The 24112-nt window shown below is 44.2% G+C and overlaps 1 protein-coding gene across 2 annotated transcripts in view; it reads right to left on the bottom strand.

The window, feature by feature from the left end:
* The window catches only part of FHIT (fragile histidine triad diadenosine triphosphatase), a 797037-nt gene that overhangs the window by 2938 nt on the left and 769987 nt on the right, over window positions 1-24112 (bottom strand). For both annotated transcript variants that reach the window (XM_044451960.1, XM_044451959.1), the window contains exon 6: window positions 9492-9624. In XM_044451960.1, the coding sequence (XP_044307895.1) occupies window positions 9523-9624 (102 nt within the window). In that variant the 3' untranslated portion in view covers window positions 9492-9522. The remainder of the gene's footprint in view (window positions 1-9491; window positions 9625-24112) is intronic.

Raw genomic sequence — 24112 nt, 5'->3', positions numbered from 1 at the left:
CCGCATTGTTAGTTGTCTAGCATTCTTTAATTGTTGAAGATTTATTGAGATATGAAACCCGAAGCTTACGAAATAGTTGGATGCACTAATATTTAACTACCTCAACAAAAGTAATTTATCCTAGCCTGTAACTCCCAAAGGACTTTATCAGTGCAATGCATATGCCCAACTTCAAGGATTGTGCACTTCCTGAAAATATTTTTAATGTCCCCCTACTTCCAAAAAAGGAAAAAAAAAAAAAAAGGTATCTGGAGCACCAGAGCATTGAAAGGTTAAAACCAGCTGGGCCAGTGCTAATGATGAGAAAATGCAAGCTCCATCCCACCTTCCGAACGGCCGTGGCGTGCAATTCCCACAGCTACTTTTTAATGAAAAGTATCTATGGCATCACTTGCAAGGAAAACAATCCTTGTGCTATAGCCCTTAAACGTTTTAAGCTTTATCACTGTTTGTTTAACGTTTTGCTCTCTGCTCTGCCACGCAAGCAAGCACAAAAGCACTAAACGTTAGCACAGCTTTTCACCCTGATGCAACCTTGGCAAGTGGCATGGATGCATCTCCCATCAGTGGGACTGAGCATCTGTTTTTCTGAGACATGCATTTGATTATGTGTGGATCCTTTGAACTGATGCGTGGATTTAATCAACAGTTCTGTTTACTGAGCATGTAATGATAAATGCAGGGCTGCCACCACACGCAATGCAGCGGTCCCCTGCCTGCTTCTCTTCTCTCCCCCAGAATGCCTAGAAATGTCCGCATGAGGTGGGTACCGTCACACTGAGCCTCTGCAGTCCCTGCTTCTCGCCATTTCCTGTTGCCCGTGCAGCTGGCAAAACTCATGCTCTGATGGCCACACTGCCTCTCTGCAGCTCAACCTGGTGTCCTGCAGATGACCCAGGCTATAATTCCCATCAGCCCAGACAACAGATGGGAGATGCCATCCAAAACACCTCGTTGGCAGCAAATTGGGGAAGGCTGATCTAGCCTCAGGGTGGGGGATGCAGAGAATGAGAAATGGCACTGCTGGTTTGGTGATCACTCCCACTTCTGCCATAATGCCTCATTCCAGCCTAACGGACTGCCTTCAGTACCAACACCTGCACTTACTGGTTGATCTCAGCCCATCCCTCGCACTGAACCAGCATTCCCGTGGGCTTCTCCAAAAATATACTAATAAAGAACTTAGAATCAATGTCAGAAGAAATAGCTCACACAGGGCTTTGCAGAGGCACTGTCGGGAGAATTAAGTGCTTCTTTATTATATTCAAATGATTCTCCCCCTCCCCTGTGGCTCATATTAATAGGAAAGAAAGCAATCTGCAGTTCTTCAAGACCTCCTTGACCTGGCTGGCCTACAAGTGCTGACGCTTGAATGTGTTAATGGGAGGAAAGAGAAATTGTGATTGAAATGTATTTTTTTAAAAAATGCTTTAATTACAAGGTGATTTCTCATTTTGTGATCCCATTGTCCACAGTGAAAGCTCGTTAAACAAGTGGCACAATTGGCTAGCTAATCCAGGGCTGCTGAGTTGACCCTGTAGGGCTGATAATTGTGTGGGATGATAACTTGCTCGGAGTCGGCCTCAGGACGGGAATGCTGCAAATCAGCATTGAAGGACGGGCCAGCCACCCAAGAGTGGAGAGACAGAGAGGCCTCCATCAGCTTCTGCTCCCAGGATGCCCACAGGCTTCTGTGTGAACTAGCCTGGTGTGCCTTCCTGCCAACCCTGCAGGCCCTCCATAGCAAGTGGCCACAAAGGTTCCCCGCCATCAGAAGTTCCCTGCCTTCCCATCAGATGCTTTCCCAAAATATGTTATGTTAGTTGCGTAGTTGTGTCCAACCCATGCACCACATTCCTCCAGGCTTCCCTGTCCTCCACCATCCCCTGGAGTCCACCCAAGTTCACACCAACTGCTTCAGTGACTCCATCCAGCCACCTCATCCTCTGTTTCCCAAGATAGCTGAAAACAACCACCAGCATATTAATGCGTGTCCTGACTTCCCACATATACATGGTTACAACCAGGCACCACCACAAGCAACATGCACACTAGGGATGTACCCAAAACATATAAGCAAGCCCTGTGCAAGTGTGGTCTGAATCAGCTGAAACTTGCACAAATGCCGCAATTTGCCCCTATTTAGGGAGATTTACATGTACCTCCTGTTTGATTGCTGCTTGAATTCGGAAAGTTTCCCTGTGAGTTGAGTGACCAGTAATTGCAAACACAAATGGGAATCAGCTACCAGAAAAGCAACACAATACTGTCTAGAGAATGTTGACAATCTTAAACATCACTGGTGTGTCCATTCCTAATACAAACTGTCTTATGAAAAATGAACTGAACTGGAATTTCTCAGTCATCAAATTTAATACATACTTTTTAAAGCAGGAAAGGGGCCCTGTTGTGCTTGCCTGCTTCATATTACATATGAGGAACCCATCAGGAAAAGAGGGTAACTGTGCCCAGTCAATCCCTCCTTGGAAGCCAAGCATCTTTGACATCATTTTGCTTGTAAGAAGGGATGGAAAACTAATCAAAACGTTTTGTTGTATCAGCAGAGAGGCCAGGTAAGACCTTTTCTGGACAGGTCTGCATCAAAGGGGAGGGAGGGTTTTTCGCACCAGGGTCCGAGAGGCGACGAGGGGGGGAAACATCCTTGACTTGGTCTTGACCAATAGGGAGGAGCTGATAGATGAAGTACAGATTAGGGGAGCTCTGGATGTGAGTGATCACTCCATCCTTTGCTTTGAGATCAGGGGACTGCGGATGTGCAGCAGGTCGAGCACTAGAAGCTGGGACTTCAAGAGGGCCAACTTTGGCCAACTGAAGGCCAGACTGGGGAAAGTCTCCTGGGACAGGTTACTGTCTCCTGGGACAGGTAAGCGAGTTGAGGAGGGGTGGATGGCACTCAAAAGGGAGGTTTTGGAGGTGCAAGCCTTGACGATACCTCTAGTCAGTAAGGCGGGGAGGCGGAGGAGAGTGCTGCCATGGATGTCAAAGGAGGTGGTTAGAGGGAATAGACCAAAGAGGAACCTCCGTAGGAAATGGGTACTGGGGCAAATAGACAAAAGAGTGTACCAGGAGGAGGAGGCCCGTTGCAGGAGGATTCTTCGCAAGGCTAAGGCTGATTACGAGCTGAGACTTGCCAAGAATATCAAGAGCAACAAAAAGGGCTTCTTTCAGCATGTAAATAGGAAGAGGAAGGGGAGACAAGTGGTGGGACCACTAAATAAGGAGGAAGGAGATCCAGTGACTGATATGAGGGAACAGGCACAGATGCTAAATGACTATTTTGCCTCTGTGTTCTCCCCAAAGAGGACGGGGGATATCCGCACAGGAGATTAGATGAGGCTGGGGACTTAGGGGCACAGATTAGAGTCACCCCCCTTGAAGTCAAGGGGCTCCTCAGGACATTGGACATTACAAAGGCTCCAGGCCCTGGCGGGTTACACCCGAGAGTACTTAGCGAGTTGGCAGGGGTTCTCTCACGCCCGCTGGCCTCCATTTTTGAGACCTTGTGGAGAACAGGTGAAGTTCCAGAGGACTGGAGGGTGGCATCAGTGGTCCCAATTTTCAAAAAGGGTAGTAGAAAGGACATGGGGAGTTATAGACCGGATAGCCTTACGTCCATTGTAGGAAAAACAATGGAAAGGCTCATAATAGAGAGAGATCTAGTGATGCTAGATAGGGAAGAGAGTCTGACAGCCACATAACACGGCTTCCGCAAAAACAGGTCCTGCCAGACAAACCTTGTGGAATTCTATGACAAGTTTTCGAGATGGCTAGATGGAGGGGATGCAGTGGATGTGGTTTACCTGGATTTCAGCAAGGCCTTTGACAAAGTGCCCCATGATATCCTGGTGGAGAAACTGAGGAGTTTTGGGATACACCAAAGCACTGTCCGGTGGATTAGGGCATGGTTGACTGACCGAAAGCAGAAGGTAACCATTAGCGGGGAATCATCGGGATGGCGGCCAGTGACAAGCGGGATCCCCCAGGGCTCTGTCCTGGGGCCGATCCTGTTTAATCTTTTCATTAACGACAAGGAAGAAGGGGTGAACAGCCGGCTGGTGCTGGAGGTCAGACTAGATGGCCCGGGAGGCCCCTTCTGACTCCCTCTGTTTCTATGTTTCTAAATTGCACGGTGATTGTTGTGTGTGCTCTTTTCTCACCTGGCTCGGCTTCCAGTAACATAAACAGGTCCATTACGTGTACGTAGGAGGAGCACAAACAAAAAGCCTGATGAAGAGACTCCGAAAAATGAAAAATAGCACTAATGGTGCCAAATGGCTCAGGAAACACCATTCACCTCATCATCACCACTGTAAAAGAGTCAGGTAGCTTGTGATATTTAGTCAAAGATTTCTCCCAAGCTGGGCTGCCAAAAGCAAGCCGCATCACTGGCCCATTTACTACCCATTTATTACACCTCTGCCTATCTTGTTTCCTCACAGATCCTACTCAGGGGGCCAATCCATTCCTGTGATGGACAAGATTCAATTTTTAGTGGCCTTGCTGAGGAGTTGCCCCTCCTTTTTAAAGTTAATTCTTTCTCCGGTGAAAGATTTGAGCATTTTAGCAGTAGGTCTATTCTGAGAGGGTAAGTCATGATGTAGAGGTGGGGAACCATTCATTGAACACCTGTGACACCTGCCTGCCAGCAGTCTCAGAGTGTTACCCATATTCGAAGCATGAAGCCACTGTTTGCAAAGCTGTTGTGGCACAGGGGTGCTCTAGTCATCATAGTGCAGGGATGGGAAGCCTTCAAACCATTGGGGCTGTGTAAGGTACCCGACAGAGGGGTAAAAAACTGATAGATTTCCCTGACTTCTGCTCCAACAGGCTCATGATGGTGGTGATGCAATCTCACACCAGCTGAGACAGCAGACGGGCTTCCATTTTTAAAGCAGGTGGAGTTCTTCGGTGGGGCAGTGACATTTTTTTAAAGCCATGGAAATTTGCACAACAGTTGGGCATCTGCTCTGTGATTTGCACATATGGGAGAGCGGAAGCCTGAATTCTGCAAACCTCCAAAAGAGGAGGTTTGTCAGAAAATTCAAGATGACCAAGGTGGACTGTGTGCACACACACTGAGAAGAAGACCATCCTCATGTTAAATGCCGAAAAGAAGTCAGCCCTGGTTTGCGCAGATTGTCATTTGTACAGATGGCGCTTAGAGACATACAGCTCTCACCTTTACATTCGCATAAATATTTTAAGCCTTTTTTGCAGAAGCCAAAACCCCCATTTGACTCAGCCGGTTCTTTGCTGTCTGGCTGGAAATGTGTGGAAGGGCCACTGAACTCAAATGGAACAAATCTTCTACCATGCTTTCCTCCATGTTATAGACCTGATTTCTTAGCAGCTGTACTCCAACCATATTATGTTGGAAATATAATAGAAATGTTATAATAACATAGAATAGAATAGAAATGTTATAGAAATGGCATAGAAATGTAATAATAATAATAATAATAATAATAATATTCTCTCACAATCATAGCAGAATTAACCACGTTTCTCTCCTACACCAGCTAAGCTGAAATATGCTTCCCACCACACACAAACACACACACACACACACACACACCCTTGAATGAACATTCAGTCAGCTCCCCAGTCCAGTTTCAGAAGGCCATACAACAGTTGTGTTCTGATGCTGTGGCCTTTCAGTTCAAATAGCTCATATTGTCAGCTGAATGTGCATCTTTTGTTCCGTGCGGCAGCGTGCTTTTGGCCCTTCTGAGCTTCAGTTGCTACTTCTAAAACCTGGCTTCTTGCCTCTGACCCTCCCGATCTTCTGTTGCTGGGCTAAGAACCGGCCCTTTACCTGCACTACTCATCTCTGGCCCCATCAGTTGTCTGAGGACATGAAAACTGCAGTGCTGGGTGTCTGATGCACAGCAGACCTTTACACATGGCATTTAATTGGTTGGTTCTGCAGCTCTCATGATTAGGCTGGGAGACATGATCCATAACCCAGTTAAGATGAACTACATTTCTGCGTAGTGCCGGGTCTCCTATGTATAGCTGCCTTTAGCAACAATCCAGAGATGTTTCAAAGTAAAGCAGCAAGATTAACTGGGACTGGATATTTTGCCAGCTGCGTGGGCTTCTCCCTGACCATTTCTGGGCCCAGATTAAAATGCTGAATCTAACTGATATAGCCTCAGAGTGCTTAGGAACAGAATACCAGGCAGTTTGGTTTGACCAATGAATACCTGTTTGAGCCGTGAGTCCTTCTTTGAATGCCTGGTCCTATGTACCCCTGCCAGGAGAATGAGTGGCTGCCAAGGGGATCTCTCCTAGCCATGCTGGCCCAGTACCCTCTCTGGGCTCTTTTCCACACCAGGTAAAGACTGCTTTTGTGACCCGTGCCTTTAAAGTTCTCCTTGAGCTCTCACTTTTGGTGCTCTTTAAATCTGAACTGCTAACTGTGCTGACTTCATTGGGAGGAATATTTCCAGACTTCACCTCTTGTTTGCCATTTTAAATTAAGCTATTAGTGTCTTTTTAACATATTATTTTGTTTGCCCTGACCTGTATGCTGCCCAGAGCGTGCTTAGCAATGGACAGCTGTATAAATCTATTTAAAAACAAAACAGAAAAGAAAAACCTGCCTGGTTTTATGCCATTTTACAGTATGAATCTAAACATGATGGTTGCGCAGATGTAAGCCCTACTATGACGTACCCCTGAGTTCCTGTATCGAAGTTTGTATGCTCATATGCATACTGGGCACAGAGCAAGTCCCATAAATCTCACTGAGTTCTTTGAGCAAATATGTGAAGAACAGTGTTGTTACCAGGAATGGATGAAACGGTCTATTCCCAATTCATGTAAGTTTTACATATATTCAAAGATATGCCCATTTCTTCCAACCTCCACATCTACCTGTAGTTTGTAGTACATGAAAATTTGCATTTATTCCTATGCAGCATATTACCTAACATGCATTTGGAATATAATTTTACCTAAGTGCATTTTTTACATATCTTTTTCAATCTGCAAGATACACAACAAAATTCAGAAAAGTGCATGGTCTTGAGGATAACTGTGTTTTGAGGCACATAATTAATCTGGGAGGTTTAAAGTGGTTCACTAAAAAATGTGGATCAAACTGGGTTTTCCATCACCACTAGTCATTAGTCTTGTTCGTGTACTTAACTAGGTTGTGGACCAGCCTTCAGAGAAAACAGGATCTTTCATGTATGGTGACACTTAAATGGGTTGAAGTTTGATTTTTTACGCATTTGACATGTTCCTCAACTCATTTAACAAGTTGTAGCTTTAAGGGTGTCTTAAATATCATTTTTCTATGCAATGAAACTAAAAATTATCCAGATCTGCAGGTTCCTAAAGAAGGACTCTCAGGAACCTTCTGTCTCCATGGTACGTACAGGTATCATTCAAGGTGTGCACTGAGACCCAGGTTGGTCTCAGACTCAGGCACTCTGAGAACAGAGTGCTTTGGCACAGACCTCTTGGAGGCTGTCCATTTTGACTCATGGACCAAGCCCACAACAAGATATGCAGAACAAGGACTGGATTTATTGCTGTTCAGGGAAAAACGGCTTTGAAATTTACTGCGTTAGAATGAGAAAGCAAACGACTGCTGGTAAGAATGATACTGCTCCTGCTCTTCCTCCACTAGTGCTACTACTACTGATACAACACGCACTGGATGAAATTAGTAACTAAAGGAGAACAGAACTGAAAGGGACTAGGAATCCAAATTTTATGTATCTAAATTTATAACTGAGAAAGGGGAATGTTAGATGGAGCTGCTGTATCTCATTACAAACATAAAAAACAGAAGAAATTTTAGGAGAAAAAGGAATGAATGGATATAAATGATAATTAATAAATGCTCAAGCAATGCAACAAGTTCTGCATCAAATGAAGAACAAAAGGAGAACGGAAGAATCCAGTAAATAACTTTTCCCAGATTCGTAAGGGAAAAGAACTAGTGTGTGGTGGACTGCCTACCAGCAAAAGAAGACATAGGGAAAAAAAGGGAAAAAGTATCATACCCACACGCAAAAGACTGCAGGAGCTAAATTAAAAAGAATTATTTAATTTCTTTATCCTAATTGAGGAAGGGTGGTGGGGAAGGATTTGCTAGCTAAGCCTACACAAAGGCATGTACAGATAGCAGCATAGAATGACTAAGAAGACAGGGGACCCCAAAGAATGATTTTGCAGAAAAAGTTATAGAAAGGAATTAAGTTAAAGCTAAAGCAGTTAAAGCAGGCAGAAAATAATGCTTTGACAAAATCATGAACAGACAAAACGTGAAGCCACCCACCCCACTCCCTACTACCGAATTGCTATAATGTACAGAAAGAGCACACAATGGATGGAAGTAGAAGAGCCATCAGCAATATCAACAACACTGTGAGCCATTCAGAGACGCAGAGTGATTGGATGGCCTAGAAATATCCCAAACAAACAAACAAACAAACAAACAAATAAATAAAATCCCATCTTTCCCCCAAAGCACAGTGATTGGAGTGCCTGTTAAATATACCCTTAAATAACAGGGTGCAAACTCTAGTTGTTCAACTGCAATCTCTCTCTTTCCCCCTCCTCCACTTGTAATCAGCGTTGCAGAGAAATAAAATCCAACGGTGCACTCTGGGGGAGACCAAAAGCTGTTTGTCTGCACAGCGTGAGCGGGTGATGAAACCTCCCTTGGGTTCTGCTTTGGTCCTAGTGGCTTCAGGGGTACCCAATCAGAATGAGCTTCAGAACCAGAATAAATTGGCCCATTCTGCTCAGGCATCATCAAAATCAAATGTATATTTCTGGTTACCATTGTTTCAAGATCTCTTCCACAAATGGGAAGCCAGAAAGCCATTGCTGAAGCACACTGAAAACTCAACAAGGAAAGAGAAGATGGCTAGCTGTGCTCCATTTCCTTTGTGGAAAAACCCTACCTGTTAGGGAACAGCCATGTGAAGGTGAATCTAATGTGTGGCCTCCCAGGCAGATGTGCTTTTCACTATCCCTGAATTTCCCTTGGCAGAGGTGCCTACATTTCTTGCATGGCTAAGCTGCTCCCCTGTTCTGATGCGAAAAGTCTTAATGCTGGAACTTGTGAATTATAGAACTTTGTTGTTATTCTGCTACATCTATGTTCATTGCAGAAAGCAGATCCAAAAACTAAATGAAGAGCATTTCCACTACATAATCCCTAGGTGGCACTCTGGTATAACAGAAAAATGCAATTGCACACACGGGAAAAGGTTTTCTTTCACTTTAAGAAATAAAGTGGCATTTTCCCTGCTCTAAACAAACTCACCAAAATCAAGTGTTAGACACAGCTGTCATTACATTGTCTAAAGGAGTAATAAAGAGCCATGAATAGGGGATGATGTAGAAAAGCTCATAGTCTTGGCACAGAAACTCATGGAATCCTATGAAACAATTTGGGAGAACTCACAAGATTGCTAGAAGAAAAAAGATACAGGATTTACACCCACCTGTCTTACAGAGGGATGATGGTCTCCTGCCTCATGGAAAATACCTCCTGAGGCTGGCTGCTTCTGCTGCCATTTCCTCCTCAGACCTCCACTTGCTGGGAGAATCCTCTGCCTCTTTGTCATGATGCTGAAGCTTGATAGAAAAAAGAAAATGTGAAGATGAAATATGACAATAGTGCTAATTAAACTATCAGGAAGCCAAGGCTTCTTAAAAGGATGGTTGCTTGAAGAAGAGGAGGTTCGGTAGACACTGATGAGAAAACTTAGAAGCAGTGGACGTTAGGACTGAAGAGGAACAGGTTTCCCATTAGCTTCAGAATGTCATTTACTCTTGAATGCCGAATTACCTGGAAGAATTGTAAAATGCTATTCCAGAGTTGGAGCTTCTAGGTACACACTCACATCACGCACTTTAAAAAAAATTAAACACCCCAAAATCCAATCAATCAAGCACACTGGTGCACTAGGAATGCTTCTTTTGCAGGAATCGGAGCACATGTGCAGCACAGTTTCATGTCAAGGAGGAAGAAGGATACTGAGAAACAGAAAGCAGATGCAAACCTTACAGCACTCCTGTTAATGGAGAGGGAGAGACTACCAAAAACAACACTGGAGAATTTGGGACATTTCTTGTTCCAGAAACATGGCCAGGTGTGAGAAGTAATTTGGATGAAGGAGCAGTTCACAAGCATCTTGAAGACTGCAGTATTCTATGTATTTACCCTAAAATAAATCCGAATACATTTAGTGGGGTTTACTTCTGAGTAACATGCATAAAATTGTGTTGTACTTGTGACATAACTCATGCCTCTTAAAGCAACTGGAAAGATCACAGCAAAAGCCATTTCCAAGGAGATCCCTTCTGTGTCACTGGGTCCTAACCTCATTCCAGGCTGTAGTTTACAGTTTAATAAAGCTTTTGCTTTAGGCCGAATGTGATCAACCTGTTACAACTGAAGCAGATACATGAAGACTTGGGAATAAAATAAATGCACTGGGGACAGGGACAGATTATAATTACTAAAAGAATTCTAGCAAACAATGTGGAGAAAAAAAGCAACAATGGGAAGAAAAATTATAGTACATTGAACCCAGAAGTAAACACTGATGTCTATGCATGCTTGCTGAAGGATCTCCCAGTGTTCAGTGAAGCCTCGTCTTTCAAAGTGAGTATACAATTTCAGCCTTAAATGCTAATTTTGCAATGCCTTTTTCACAAATGCAGTTTTCTTGTACTGGAGGAGACGACAGCCATTTGCCCATCCTTGCCTTACCTAGTACAGGTTAGTTAGACATTTTGCTGCTGGATTTACATGCAAGAGCAGCAGCTGCACGGGAGGAGATGCAGGGCCAGCCATGGACACACGCAGCTCTGTCTTCCCAGATGCTTCTGTTCCTCCTCATTCCAGCCTGCACTGCCTAAAGTGACTGCCACACTCGAATGCCATGGTCTGCCCTACACCCTTCAGATTTTGTTCATCCTGAAACTAACTGGCCAGAAAAAAATCAAGGCAGCTCACGAGGGAGATGGAGAGGAGAACTGGAATCTCCTGTGTTATGTCTGGTGTGTGCAGCATCTCATGTTCTGTGTGCACATCCCAAAAATAGGATGTAAGGATCCTCTTCCTGATTCAATGTCTTCTGGGAAAGGAGTGATCATTCCAGAGTATGGCAGGGAATCTGCATTGTATGGACTCTACCAGAAGAATGGTGAGGAGGTTACTAAAGTGCAATCCAAAGGCCAGGATATAATTTCTTGAAGTCATGCCCAACTGTTATGGTCTTCAGAGCACCAGAGATAACTGCCTGGAAGCTGCTTTCGCCAATCATTCTGTAGGTAAGGGCTGTAAGAACAAAACTGGTTGCTTTACTGAAGCAACATTATCCCTCCCTGTCTCCCAGCAAGGAGAGGAAGTTAGAATCTGTGTAACTAACACCTTCTGAACCAGAGAACAGAGAAGAACTTGATAAGATCCATGGCATGAGGGGTTGTATTTCGTTCTCAGGTTCCTAGGAGGAATTGATACATCATCCATCCAGGTAACTTTGGAAGCTCGCAAAGCATCTCCTGGTTTATTTAGGGAACCAATGAGGCCACAGAGAAGGGAAGTGTAAGCTCTCTTTTGCGCCTTTATATTCTGCATCTACATTCCATCACTGTATTCAATAACTTGTATATCATCGTTTACACAAGCAGTTTCATTTCTTCCAAAATGTCCTTGAATCTTAAGTCAGGTGGCTCGTCTGGATCAGGAGACTGGAATTAAACAGCAGACGAAGCAGTTGTGGGTCTAGTCGGTGTCTGAAAAGAGACTACTTGTGTTGCAGAGATAAAAGAAAATGTGTGCAGTAGGAGTCTACCAAACCCAGTGTGGTTTAGAGTGCTGGGCTGGGGACCTCAGAGATCTGGGTCCTAGTCCCTGCTTGGCCATGGAGCCAACTGGATGGCTGTGGGCCCAACCTACCAATTAAGGTTGTTGCTTTGAGGATAAAGTGGAGCTACGTAAGTGGCCTTGGGTTCCTCCCAAAGAAAACAAGTAAGATAGAAATGCAATGTAACGGCAACAATAACAACAACTTCAAACATATAGGTTAACTGCGTTTAGGTCTGGAGGGTTTGCACTGATTCTCCACTATTTAAGACTTCTAAGTACCAACTATGACCTGAATCTACCAAGAGAGGTGCAGTGACTTGCTCCTAAAGAAGCCCCTCATTAAGGAGTCCATCCAATTCCCTGGGTTCTGGTCCACTTTGCTGTGGCCCAAAGTGCAAGTTCCTGGTGAGGGCGCCCGGCATTGCCAGGAACGGATCCCCATGTGCTGCTTGAGCAGCATGCATTTCCTCATGAGACTGTCTGCAGGGGGCAGCAGAAGGCAGGGAAGCAGGTGGTTCCCGGAAAGGCTGCCTGAGTCCTCTGCTCACAAAGCCCCTTTTCCACATCCTGCAGCCATTCCTGATGAGGAAGGTTGCTGGCTGCACAAGTGGGAGTCTGTGAGTGTTCACGGATTTCCTCTCGGCTCGAGTTGCTTTGCAGGACTGGGCTGAGCACATGAGGAAGTCTGTGTATTCTAGAAGGACTGGTTGCAAAATGGTTCATCCCAACCCTAGATAAGACCATGATAACGCAAGACTCTTCTGAATCAGACCAAGGGGCCTATCTGCTCCAGCATTCTGGTCATCCAGCAACCAACCAGCTGCTTGTGGGAAGCCAACAAGAAGTAGGAGGTACATGCAGCAGTGCCCTTCCAGGACCATGAAGTCAAAAAGAAACTGGACAGCCACCCGAGAGGGATGATGTAACTTGGTGTCCTGCAACAGCAGGGGGTTGGGCTCGATGGCCTTCATGGCCACCTCCAACTCTAGTATTCTATAAATTGCATGGCCATGTAGTTACATCAGAGTTGATGATACCTAATACCTGCCTTGTTGTAGAACTGAGTAGACCAGGGATGGTGTCAGCAACTACAGCCAAGGTCCTCAGTAGAACCCACTGCTGATACCGGCCAGGGTCAGCCCTGGTGGTCCTGAGCGCCTCTCACCACTTTTATTTATTTATAATTTTCATGATGCCCTGGAACTCTCAACACAATTTTACTTGGGGCATTGTGGGGCATTTACAATGGCAGCGTGTAGCTCACCAACCTTGATAAGAGTTGGAACGGGCCCTGGTCTTCCCTGTGTTGAAGTCCCAGAACAAAGATACCTATCAAAGTGATGACTAACCCTAGAGCTGAGAGCTGACAATAACCATGCACTTCTTTGAAGTATGAGCGTCTGGCAGTAGGGGGCAGAGGGAGAGGAATAGAGAGAGGCCCTTCATGTGAATGAGTTATCCATCTATATTGTATTTCCTCAAAGGACTGCGGCATCAGCAACCACAATATCGGCATGCCATTCTGTGGCACTATCAGTTTTAATAAAATAACTTGAAAAACCTGGTTGTCAGCTTTGCTGGCAACTTCACACACGGAGACATGGATGAGGAAATGAATCCTTTTTCAGAAAGAGAAATATTCAAAGAGCCTCACTGTTTACAAGTGATCAAAAGTGACAGTTGGTGCTTATTGGTGGAAGAGCATTTTCTGCTCGAGGTGAAAGAGGAGGGTAATTTATCAGGAAACCCAAGAAGTCAGACATCGATAATGATCTGCTTGAAGAAGGGCGCATCTTAGAAAGAGTGCATTTATATTTGTACTGCACAGCAAGGAGCTGTAGACTGGTTTTAAATTTCTTTCTAGTGGCTCCTGCAGCTTGCTGAGCAGTGTGCCACGTCGCCTGCAACTCAGTTTTCCAGAACGCCCAGTTCTGCCTAGTACCTACTGCGAGCCAGTCTAAAATAGCGATGTGCATGAATTTAAGTTTTGCTTAACGTAACTGATCGGGCCAATTTGTTTCATCAGCATTGCCATTTATTTACAAATGCTATGATGGCATCAGGGCCCTTGGTTCATTTGCAGAAGCAGCTGTCTTGCAAGGAGGGCCCCCTGTGACACAACTCAAGAGCTGGAGGTTGTGCCTTTCCAAGGTGAGGTCCGGCACTTTCTCCACCGAGCCTGGCGTTCTTCAGGCCAAGAGAGCTTCTTCTCTTCCAGTGGGCTCCATCTCTCCTACGCATTTGCTCTTTCTCATGCGTCTGGTTGGCTGCCTGCCTATTTATCCATCTGTTCACTGTACAGAGAGTGGTGTAGTTGAGCCAGAGCTCTCCACGTCAAGTTGCTCAGACTTCTGGACTAGCAGGGCAGTTGTGCCTTCTGCTACCCCCCTCGAGCTTCCCTCGCCCCTGTGAGAGCGGCCGCCATCCTCACATTCAGGGAGTGGGCAGAGATTGCAGGCAGCTGGATATTATTGTGATACCATCCTTGTTGCAACACAAGGTCTTTGCGAGGGGCCTGGTCTCGAATGGGCAACTTGCCCATGAGGGTAAGACTCTCTCCGGGTGGAGAGGAAATGTGCTCGAATTGCTTTCATGATATGGGCCAACACAGCTGCCTGGTTTTTGGACAATCCTTGGGGGTAGAGCTGTGGGGGCTGCCATGAAGAGTGTCTGCACCTCAAAATGCTACCAAATTCCGGAGAGTAGTCTTAACCCAGCACCAAAAAGTACAAGGGTCTGAACCGGGTGGATCTCATCTGGGGCGATCATTCCATGAAGCGTGGGGGACACTCCCAAGGAGGCCATCTCCTTACGAATGTGATTGTGATGTGACAGGCATGCATGGGTGAACATCTGCTTCTTTGGGGACTGTACTATAGGGCAATTGCTCACACAGGTCCTTCCAACACTTCAGGGGGGATGTGCTGAAAGATCTGGAAATTCCAAGGACGTAGCAACAGCAGGCTGCATTCCCGGAAAGGCCGGCTTGTGCAGCCTAGTCTGTGGGCCACTAGACCAAGTCTGATAATCAATTACTGTCCTTACAGAGCAGTTTGAGCTTCATCAAAGATTGATTGCATTTAAAGGTTAACAGCAGTGTGCCTAAAGGAAGAAGAGAAATTATCTTGGGCTTAGATTTTCATTTTGAAAACACAGTACTTTTTTTGGAAAGAAAAAGGCCATTTTCATCCTTCCAGATTTCCAGATATTAGCTGAGGTGTAGATCTGAGATGAGGGAATTGAAAATACCATTAGCATGTACTGCTGCTTATTTTGTTCCACTAACTTTAAACAAACCAGCATATGTCAAATTGAGATTCTGTAGAACTCAGCCTTCCTTTACTCAAATTGTTAATCCCCTCATAATCTCTCAAATGTCTTCGCTTAGGAGGAGTTTGCTGGGCTACATGAGACAGGCAGACAAAACTCCCATCAAGTAATTCATTTTGCTTACAAACCTTGAAGCCTAGAAAGTGGCAATGCCTGTTTAATACAGAAATGGTGAACCTTCTTGGTGTCGTGAGCCAGGTGTCCCTTCGCAGAGAAGGCAATCACTCCAGCAATCGCTGAAGAGTCTTTACTCCAAACTGCTACAAAGTATTCACAAACACCAAAAGTACACTCAAGGTAGAAAGTTGACCTCTTGCTCTGACTAATGTCACCCCAGACTTTGCTTATGAACCCTTCAGGGTGGGTCTCTGGACAGAGGCACACTCTGGACGTGTGCTTGCCGCTACTCCTCCAATCGCGTTTCCAATTACCGCAGTCAAACTTCCACAGAACTCTCACCAGCTTGTTCCCTATCAACTTCTTTCCCACAATTAAGAATGACAGGGGGCGCTGTGTTTGTCCTTGAAGTGCTTTGATCCCCCTGGGGTTGGTTTGCCACCTGGAGCCTCACTAGTCTCAACAACTCGAATCTCAGAGTGAGAACTCTGAGATTCTACTGGGATAAATATTAACTCCCCTTCTTCTACGCCCTGTTCCCACCAGAGCCCTCGATCTCTCATGTGGCACCTGGGAATCTCATCCGGGCGCATGCGCATGACCCTTGGGACATACCCAGCCTTCCCCCATTTTTCTCCTGGCTTGTTACAACACCTGTACGATCCACGCCTTGAGTTCAGATAAATCAGCCAAGCAATGCCTTTCTGTACCTGTACCCATGGAAGGCACAGCCATGTCTAGAGATGGGAGAGGGAGTGAAGGCTGGTAGCCCCAACTCTGGTTGAGCAGTTCGTGCTCGCAGCTTTCACGAGAGCTATCCAAGGTGCTGACACTATCCCTGCACTCGGTGCAGCACCAGGCGTAGCTCCTTTGGCTGCATCCCAGCTTGGATACACTGTCACTAGAGCCAGCAGAATCCACTGCGGGAGAGAAGTTCGGTTTATAGTTTAATGTGACTCTCCCAAGTTTCACACTTTTGCATGAATACATGAGGCGAAACTCAGCCACCCTTCAAAAACCGTGTTTCTGTATTTTTTCCATCAAGTTCTCCAATCAATAATGCTTATGTTATGGGGGAGTACACATATTATTGTCAATAACATTAAAATGTGATATACTTGGAGAAATGTGCACAAAATGCGTATGAAATTCAGTGCAGTCTTTTTTTAATAGTTCTCAAAGTGTCCGATGAACCAAACCTCATATTAGCACAGTTTAGGATAAACCATTTTACGACGAGAGAAATGAGAAATTGAGTGAATGTGTCTGTGACATATTTATTGACCTCCAGCTGTAGCTGTGGGGAGCAACATTCACTCCATCATCCATTCTTGTCCTATGAAAAATATAGAGTCTACTAATCATATCCACAACTATGCCACACCTTCCTGCCCCAGACCTTCTAAATCTGAAATCCAAGATTACTCCCATCTCTGGAAATCCACCTGAGCCCTCAAATGTCTGTGATGCTCCACAGGGAAAACAAGTTGATATCTTTTTGTGGCTCGTCCTGTTACATGTAAGAGGCTTTTGGGTTTTTATCCCTTCTCCATCTCTCCCCTCCCCAAACACTGCTTTGCCCAACAAATCAACCCTCTTGAAGTGGATTCATCTTGGAGGAGAGATCAACTCAGTAGGATGCAGGCACCCCCGTCCACTTCCACCTTATCTGGATTATTCTCAAAGTGATGTCAGGTTGGAGAAATGCATACTTTAAAAAATGCACATTTCCCCCCAATCAAACAAAAATCCACCCTGTTGCAAACAAGAACAGGAGCAAGGCACACTGAGCTTTGACATGGGTTTGGAGAACGGCAGAGAGCTTGAACCTCCCTGGTTTTCCCATTACTCTGAGAAGCCTGCACAGCCTCAGAACAGGCAGTTCCTTTCACCAGTTGTGCTGACGGTGGACTCTCCTGCACTGAGACAGTCCACCCATAACTAGGCTGGGAGCTTCCCAGCCAGCCCACTGCACTGGAGTCCCTCTGGGGCTCACCTTGAACTGATGTTGAGCCAAAGGCTTCTGTTAGTCTAGTGTACAGCTGTAAGGGTGCAAATTTGGACTGGTTATTAAGAAATAACTCCAAAAGCTTCTGATTCATCACTGGGCAGAAGCACAGTTCAAGATGCTGTTGGCTGTTACGTGTAAAGTCCTATACAGCTTGAATTCCAATCTGGTGTAGTGGTTAAGGTGCAGGACCAGGACCCAGGCAACCTGGGTTCTACTCCCCACTTGGCCATGGAGCCAACAGGGTGACTTTGGACCAGTCACAGGCTCTCAGCCCAACCTACCTCACAGGGTTGTTGTTGTGAAGATAAGATGGGAAGGAGGAGGTGGAGAATGATGTAAACCACTTTGAGTTCATTATAAAAATGGGATATGACTCTAACAATAAATAAATTCAAGGTCCCTGAAGGACCACCTGCTTTCACAGCACTATGACATTTTGTCGCATGTTATTCCTAGAAGGGAGTGGCTGAGAAAGAGAAATCAGAGCACCATTTCCACCAGCACCCGTGTACCTCCTCAAAGGAGCACCTAAAAGACAGAGTCACTACATGTAGGCTTGGCATGCATCCTCATATATTGTCCTAATGTTTTTGTAAACTCGCTGCCCTTTTTTCCCCTTAAAGCAGAGCCTCAGTTTTAAAGTGTGACGCCTGTTTTCTCTTGGAACCTGCTTGTCAATTCATTCCACACATACTACTGAAACCCTGTATCATAAAGCAGCAGCTGCACTGACAAGAGACCTCTCACTCTCCATTTTCCAGTTGCACAGAATTTATATAATAAAATTTGCATTCATTTTAAGCCCCTCCTTCTTCCTCAGTGCTGGAGGGAGAAGCTGGTAATGTGCAAGTGAAGCTTTATGCCCTCTGTTTTTAAAATCTTCCATGTTACAAGATGGATTTATAACACACCTAGAGCTAATATCAACATGAAAATGAGTTTTCTGCCGGTGGAACAACAATAATGTGGTTAATTTGCCTACAGCTATTGTATCATATATGCCTTGCTATGGTACAAAATTGCTTTCTAATGTAGTGTTGTCTGCTAAGGAGGATAAAATCTGCATTGGTGAATATAGAAAGGGCACCGTGCTGCAGCTCGAAACAAAACAGGGCACTGGAAAAACAGCGCAAAAAAAAAAGAAAAAAAAAAGGATCAGTCAGATTTGGAAATAAGCTAATGATCTTAGTTTATTGGGCAAGGAACAGTGTATGGTATGGGGGGGTGTCTCAGCCTGAGAGCTGTGGACAAATGCCCCCCCCCCCCCAGATACTCTGAGAGAGATTCGGGTGGAAGAGAAATTCTTCTGTAGTTAAAGGTAGGGGCCACCATAGACTTCTTTCCCCCACAAGGGGTTTCTCTTTTTAGTAAGGGGTTTTGAACCCCACGGGCAGCCTGGCCCCATTTTGCATCCTCAACAATGCAAGTGAGGGGGCAACCTGTAGGGCAACCTACAGGGAAGAGGTGGCGTTAGTGCAGAGCCAAAATCCATCCTCCAGTTTCTTGAAAGCTTTCCTCCTTCAGGAAAGACGTTTCTGATCTGCACACCACATTCCTACGTAAGCCCTGTGAATTCTGTTTTCCTAAAAGTGGTGGTGTTTCTGAGGTCCCCTCATTACTGAGAAGTAGCTGAGGGTATGCAAGTGCTGGCAGCAACCCCTGCTCTGCAGCCTCCTTAGCTGCCTGCACTTCCTTAGCTGAGGGCATGAGCTCAGGACATCTTTCCCTTAACTTAAATGCAGAAAGGCAAGACTGCCAAAGGGATGATTCCACAGTGAAAATCAGGAAATTCAAGCACACTCCTAAGTAGGTGTCAGAAGAGAGCTGCGCCCAGCTCCTGAGAATTTCCTTATCTTTTCTTTTCCTTTTAATTTCTTACCGGAAGTATTTTTCCATATAAAACTGAGAGAAAACAGTTGAGAAAATATTAACTATCAGACCTAATTAGCAAATACCCAATACAAGGAAAATGTGCATGCCCTTAGCAGGGCTGTCTTAATGCATGGGCCTGATGGGCACTTGCCCGTGGGCCCCATACTAATCTGTGTATGTTAACTCTTGAAAAATTGAAAAACTTCCAAAATTAACAGTAGTTGTAGTTGTCATAGGGGCCCCAGTACACTGCTTTGCCCGGGGCCCATAGTGCTGGGCCCTGGCCCTTAGTTCTTTGAAACTAGGCACAACCAAAAGCTTTGTACAATGACAGAGTATCTCACAACAGTTTGGGTTCTACGAGGGAGTGTGGAGAGGCTTTCTAAGAGTGGCAAAAGCAGACAACCCATATCTAAGTGGGTCATTCTAGATTCCACTCCAGTGTATAAGCTTTCCTAGTACTCCCTGCTTCATGGTGGTAAGTTTTTAGGCAAGTAAGTGGAACCAGATGTTCCCATAATTGCCTGGGTAAAGCCTGGAGCCCAAATGCCTTAAATGAGCATTCATCTGTCGTCTGGACCATCTGCAGGATTTGTGTCCTCCAAATTACATGGCCAATCACATTTCTGATCTATATGAAATACAGCCTCATAATCTACTAAACATTCAGATTTCATTTTCAGAATTGTTCATGTATAGCTCAAATACTGACTGAAGTCCATCTTGGCTCCAGCTGGGACGATATCCTTGGAAAGGGAAGTTGAACTTGGCAAAGTCCTTCCAAACATTTGTAGCAATGTTATCTCCACTGGAGGATATAACCAGAGGCGAACATATATAACTGCTGGATGCCTTTCAAGCATGCTTCAGCTGAACTGGGCTCATAGCAAATTTGGAAGGTACAATCAGATGCCAACGTCATATTATAAAGTATTGGGAAGATAAGTGAACATTTCTGGGAAGTGTGAATGCTCAGCAATGCATCTTGTTTGGCAAATGATGTCCGTGGATGCGACACCGTACTACCCAGGGTCGGTTCATCCATGTATTTCTTTTGAAGGGGTCCAGAGGTGTGGTCTGGAGGCACAGCTAGCTCATTAAAGCTGATCATATCTAAGTCTAGTCAGTGCCTGGATAGGAAAATGTCTGGGGACACTATGAATGCCACTTTCCGTTCCATGATAATAATCCCCTCTCTCTCTCTCTCTCTCTCTCTCTCTCTCTCTCTCTCTCTCTCTCTCTCTCTCTCTCTTCTTTCTTGGGGGTCAGATTAGATGGCCCGGGAGACCCCTTCTGACTTGCTCTGTTTCTATGTTTCTACATTTTTATGTTTCTTTCTTTCTTTCGTACATAAGTGCATGTAAGCCGCCCCGAGGCTGTAAGCATAAAAATGCTCTAAATAAATAGATGTGTATTCACATGTGAATGTAATATGGTGGTTTGGTGAAGGGTTTTCTTAGCAAACAGGTTGGTTTGGAAGTTTGACGACCACTGCCCTGAAGTTCAAGGCACTGAATTTTAATCCTAACGAACCATTTTTGTGATTGCTTATTAGGGAGAGTTAAGTTATAGCGCAAGCAACATTTGCCACTGGACACATAGGCTGCTCCTGCTCATTGTCTGATTGGCAGCCTATGAGAATAACATCCTGACCTGATTGGCTGGTGGCCCTGAGTTCTTTTGTTATGTAGGTGGAACAGGAGGACGATTTCTCAAAGGTGCTCATAAAATTCAGTATCGATGCATCCCGTCTCATTGCCACTCTGCACTTGCATCTCATTAGCAACATACAGCTCCTTAGACCTCCTCCATTGTATCCAGTTTTACAAGTCCCTGAGGGATAGCAATCATGTTTATGAGTGCTGAAAGGCATGCTCTTAACACTCCGTCCCATTCAGTCTTTCTATTCATTGTTCTATCAACCTGCTTTACACAAGCTCTCAGGTATTAACCATAAACATGACAGATTATACTTTATATGTCACATATTGTACCTTATAGAGGATATGCCATCAGAAGGTGAAAACACTGTGAAAACACTGAACTTTTCCAACCCAGGATTGTACATTTTTTCCCGTTAAAATTCATCCACTATTTTATTTCCTTAGTCTTAGCCTACAATTAAAAATAGTAACCCTTCTTTCCTAGATCTAGGTTATGGCCATATGGCTCAGCCATTCCTTTAAAATTGGAAATTCTGATTTCATATAAACCTTAAATTTGTTTTTAAACAAAGCCCTTTGTGTTTGAAACATGGTGGGTTGGACCCAGATTCAGATGTACAATCACTTCCCCCACCACCTTGCCATGGCAGCTAATCCAGCCCCATGGAAATGACACACAGGTCAGAAGATCCTGCTACATGGGGTGAATAGCGATGCAGAGTGGGGGGGTCCCCAAAAATCTTTGCCTTCCATGAACAAAGTCCCATCAACACAAGGGATCCAGGCCAAAGATTCTCTACAGTATGAGTGATCTTCACTACCACTGCCATTATTATTTATAGTCATTTTCTTTAAACAAATAGAGACAAATGAGCATGTAAAAACATAAAATCCATTCACTGGCCAACTAATATTATACTTTATCTTGAAAGAAATCCTATAACCCTAGAGAAAACAACTAATGACTTCTTAAACAGGATCATTCTCCTGTACCAATTAGTGAATTGCATTTGTTGAATTAAAAGTCTTCTTTGGAAATGAGGAATAACAGGCAAGGGGTTCATATGTCACAGATTCCAAAACATCTTGAAAAAGACCAGATTATATTCAACAGTGTTTCTGCCACAATATAACCCAATTCTTCTGTCACTCCTACACACACACACACACACACACACACACAGTTTTAAGAGCTCAGTCCTATGTACATTTAGACAGGAAAAAAGACTATGCTGGCTAGGAAATGCTGAGAAGTATATGATTTTTTCTGACTAAGCATGGATAGGATAGGCATATATTAATTATACTATATATTAATGTATTATAATATAAAACATGATATTAGTAATGTTCTTGATGTTAAATGATAGGCTAAGTACCATTTAAATGTCCATTTATTCCAATCATCCAACATGGCCTTGGAAAATGTCCATTAAGGTCTATCTTACTAAATTTTTCCCCATACACAACACCTTTTTTCTTCTATTTATTTTTTATTTATTTATTAAAACATTTTAGTGTAAACATTCTAATGTAAACCATGAACCATTTTCTTATCCACTCTCTCAGTAAAACATTAAAAGGATCAAAACAACACACACACTGACAGATGGGAAACCTGGGTTGCTCAAGCTCAACACAATTCTCCAAACTTCTCTTCAAAGCTTGGCTTGGTTTCCATTCTTGTTTGTGATCTCTTTTTCAGTGTGTTCCAGAAGGGAAAATTGTGCATTTTTCAAAAGTTGTGCATTTTAGGTGTACATTTTTGAGCACATAAAACATTTTCAAAGCAACATGCACACTGGTTCATGTTTAGGGATGCAAGAAGGCCTTTTTCAGTAATTTGCAAGCTGAAACAAATTTCTCATATATCCCTATTAATGTGTAAGAGATAAAATGAAGCAAGCGTTAACAAGAAATAAAGAACCAACTTACTAGTTTGGCACAGAAATCTCCCGTATAGGGCTTCCAATCTATGAGGCTTATCTGGAGAGGCGACCAGATTCCAAACAAACTGTGTCTATTAAATATAACTAGGTAGGTATCTTTTATAGGTGAATAAACTAAGTTTGCTTTCACTGCCAAGATACCACTCAAGGCTTAAGGTAGAGGCATCCATCCAGAAGCCTTACAAAACAACTGTCCTGAACACAGAGCTATAAACAGATGCTGAAAGCAAATTCATTGCCACTCCTCCTCATCCAAAAGTGAGGTTGGGATATTTTCTTCCCAAATGCAAATTGGGAAACAGGAACAAATATTACCCCAGCAAACAGTCATTAAATTTACCTCCAGCAAATCTAGCTAAAAGTGACAAAACTTCAGAACTTGAGCCAATTTAACAAACACAGTAGTAGAATACATTTTACAAAGAAAAATATCATACTGCTCCTATTTTTTAAAGTTATCTTGCCAGGGTCCAACAAAGTAATGTCTGTTTCTGAGTAGACAGTACTGGATTAAGCTGCAAACCTATTTATAACCACTCAGTGCTTACCGCTCTTAGCAGAAGATGGTGGGATCTCTCTTTAGTAGTGTAAGTAGCTGCTGCCTTCGTGGATCTATACTACATGCTTTACTAATAGCCCCTCTACACTAGATCAACTTCATTTACCTTATCTGCAAAAACAAAATGGAAGCCCGTTGTCCTTTGCCGCTTCTGCTACTATCTCCATAGCCATAGACCCTTTACCTGGGACCAGTAAAGATCACACAAAATATATGTATTCAGACTGCCCTGCTCTGTTTTGAGCAGGTTTGCTTGAAAGCAGTAAGTTTTGGGGGCGGGATGGGCAGTCACCTGTCACATAAGCATTACCTGCCACAAGCATACTTGGCATGCTCATCTGAACATTGCTTCCCCATTTCTCTCATTTTGCTCTCCTATGTTTCTGAAGAACTAGAGAACCCTCCAACTGTATATAAATATGCCTCATCTCTTCTGTCCAGAAGATACCATGCCAAATCCTGGTATAATATAGTCTGGGAAGTCATCCAGTGATCCATGTGCAGGCAGAAGCATCCACTTGGTGGCAAACATCCACCACAGTGCTGCCAGAACAAAATAAAGAGAAACCTGAACAGTTACCAGGGCTAAATGAAGGAACGCATTAGAGCATTGTGATGAGCCTTTCACTGCATTGCCATGGGCCAATTATGATGGCTGAAATAATCATAAAACTTTTTTTACAATATCAGCCCAGGGCTTCCAACAAATCTTCCCTTCCCTACATCTTCCTATGATGAACATTA

Source organism: Varanus komodoensis, unplaced genomic scaffold (genome assembly GCF_004798865.1).
Source record: "Varanus komodoensis strain SLA01 unplaced genomic scaffold, ASM479886v1 scaffold6_4, whole genome shotgun sequence".
Classification (NCBI taxonomy): domain Eukaryota; kingdom Metazoa; phylum Chordata; class Lepidosauria; order Squamata; family Varanidae; genus Varanus; species Varanus komodoensis.
The sequence above is the reverse complement of the archived record's forward strand: the minus strand, read 5'-3'. Positions and strand labels throughout refer to the sequence as shown.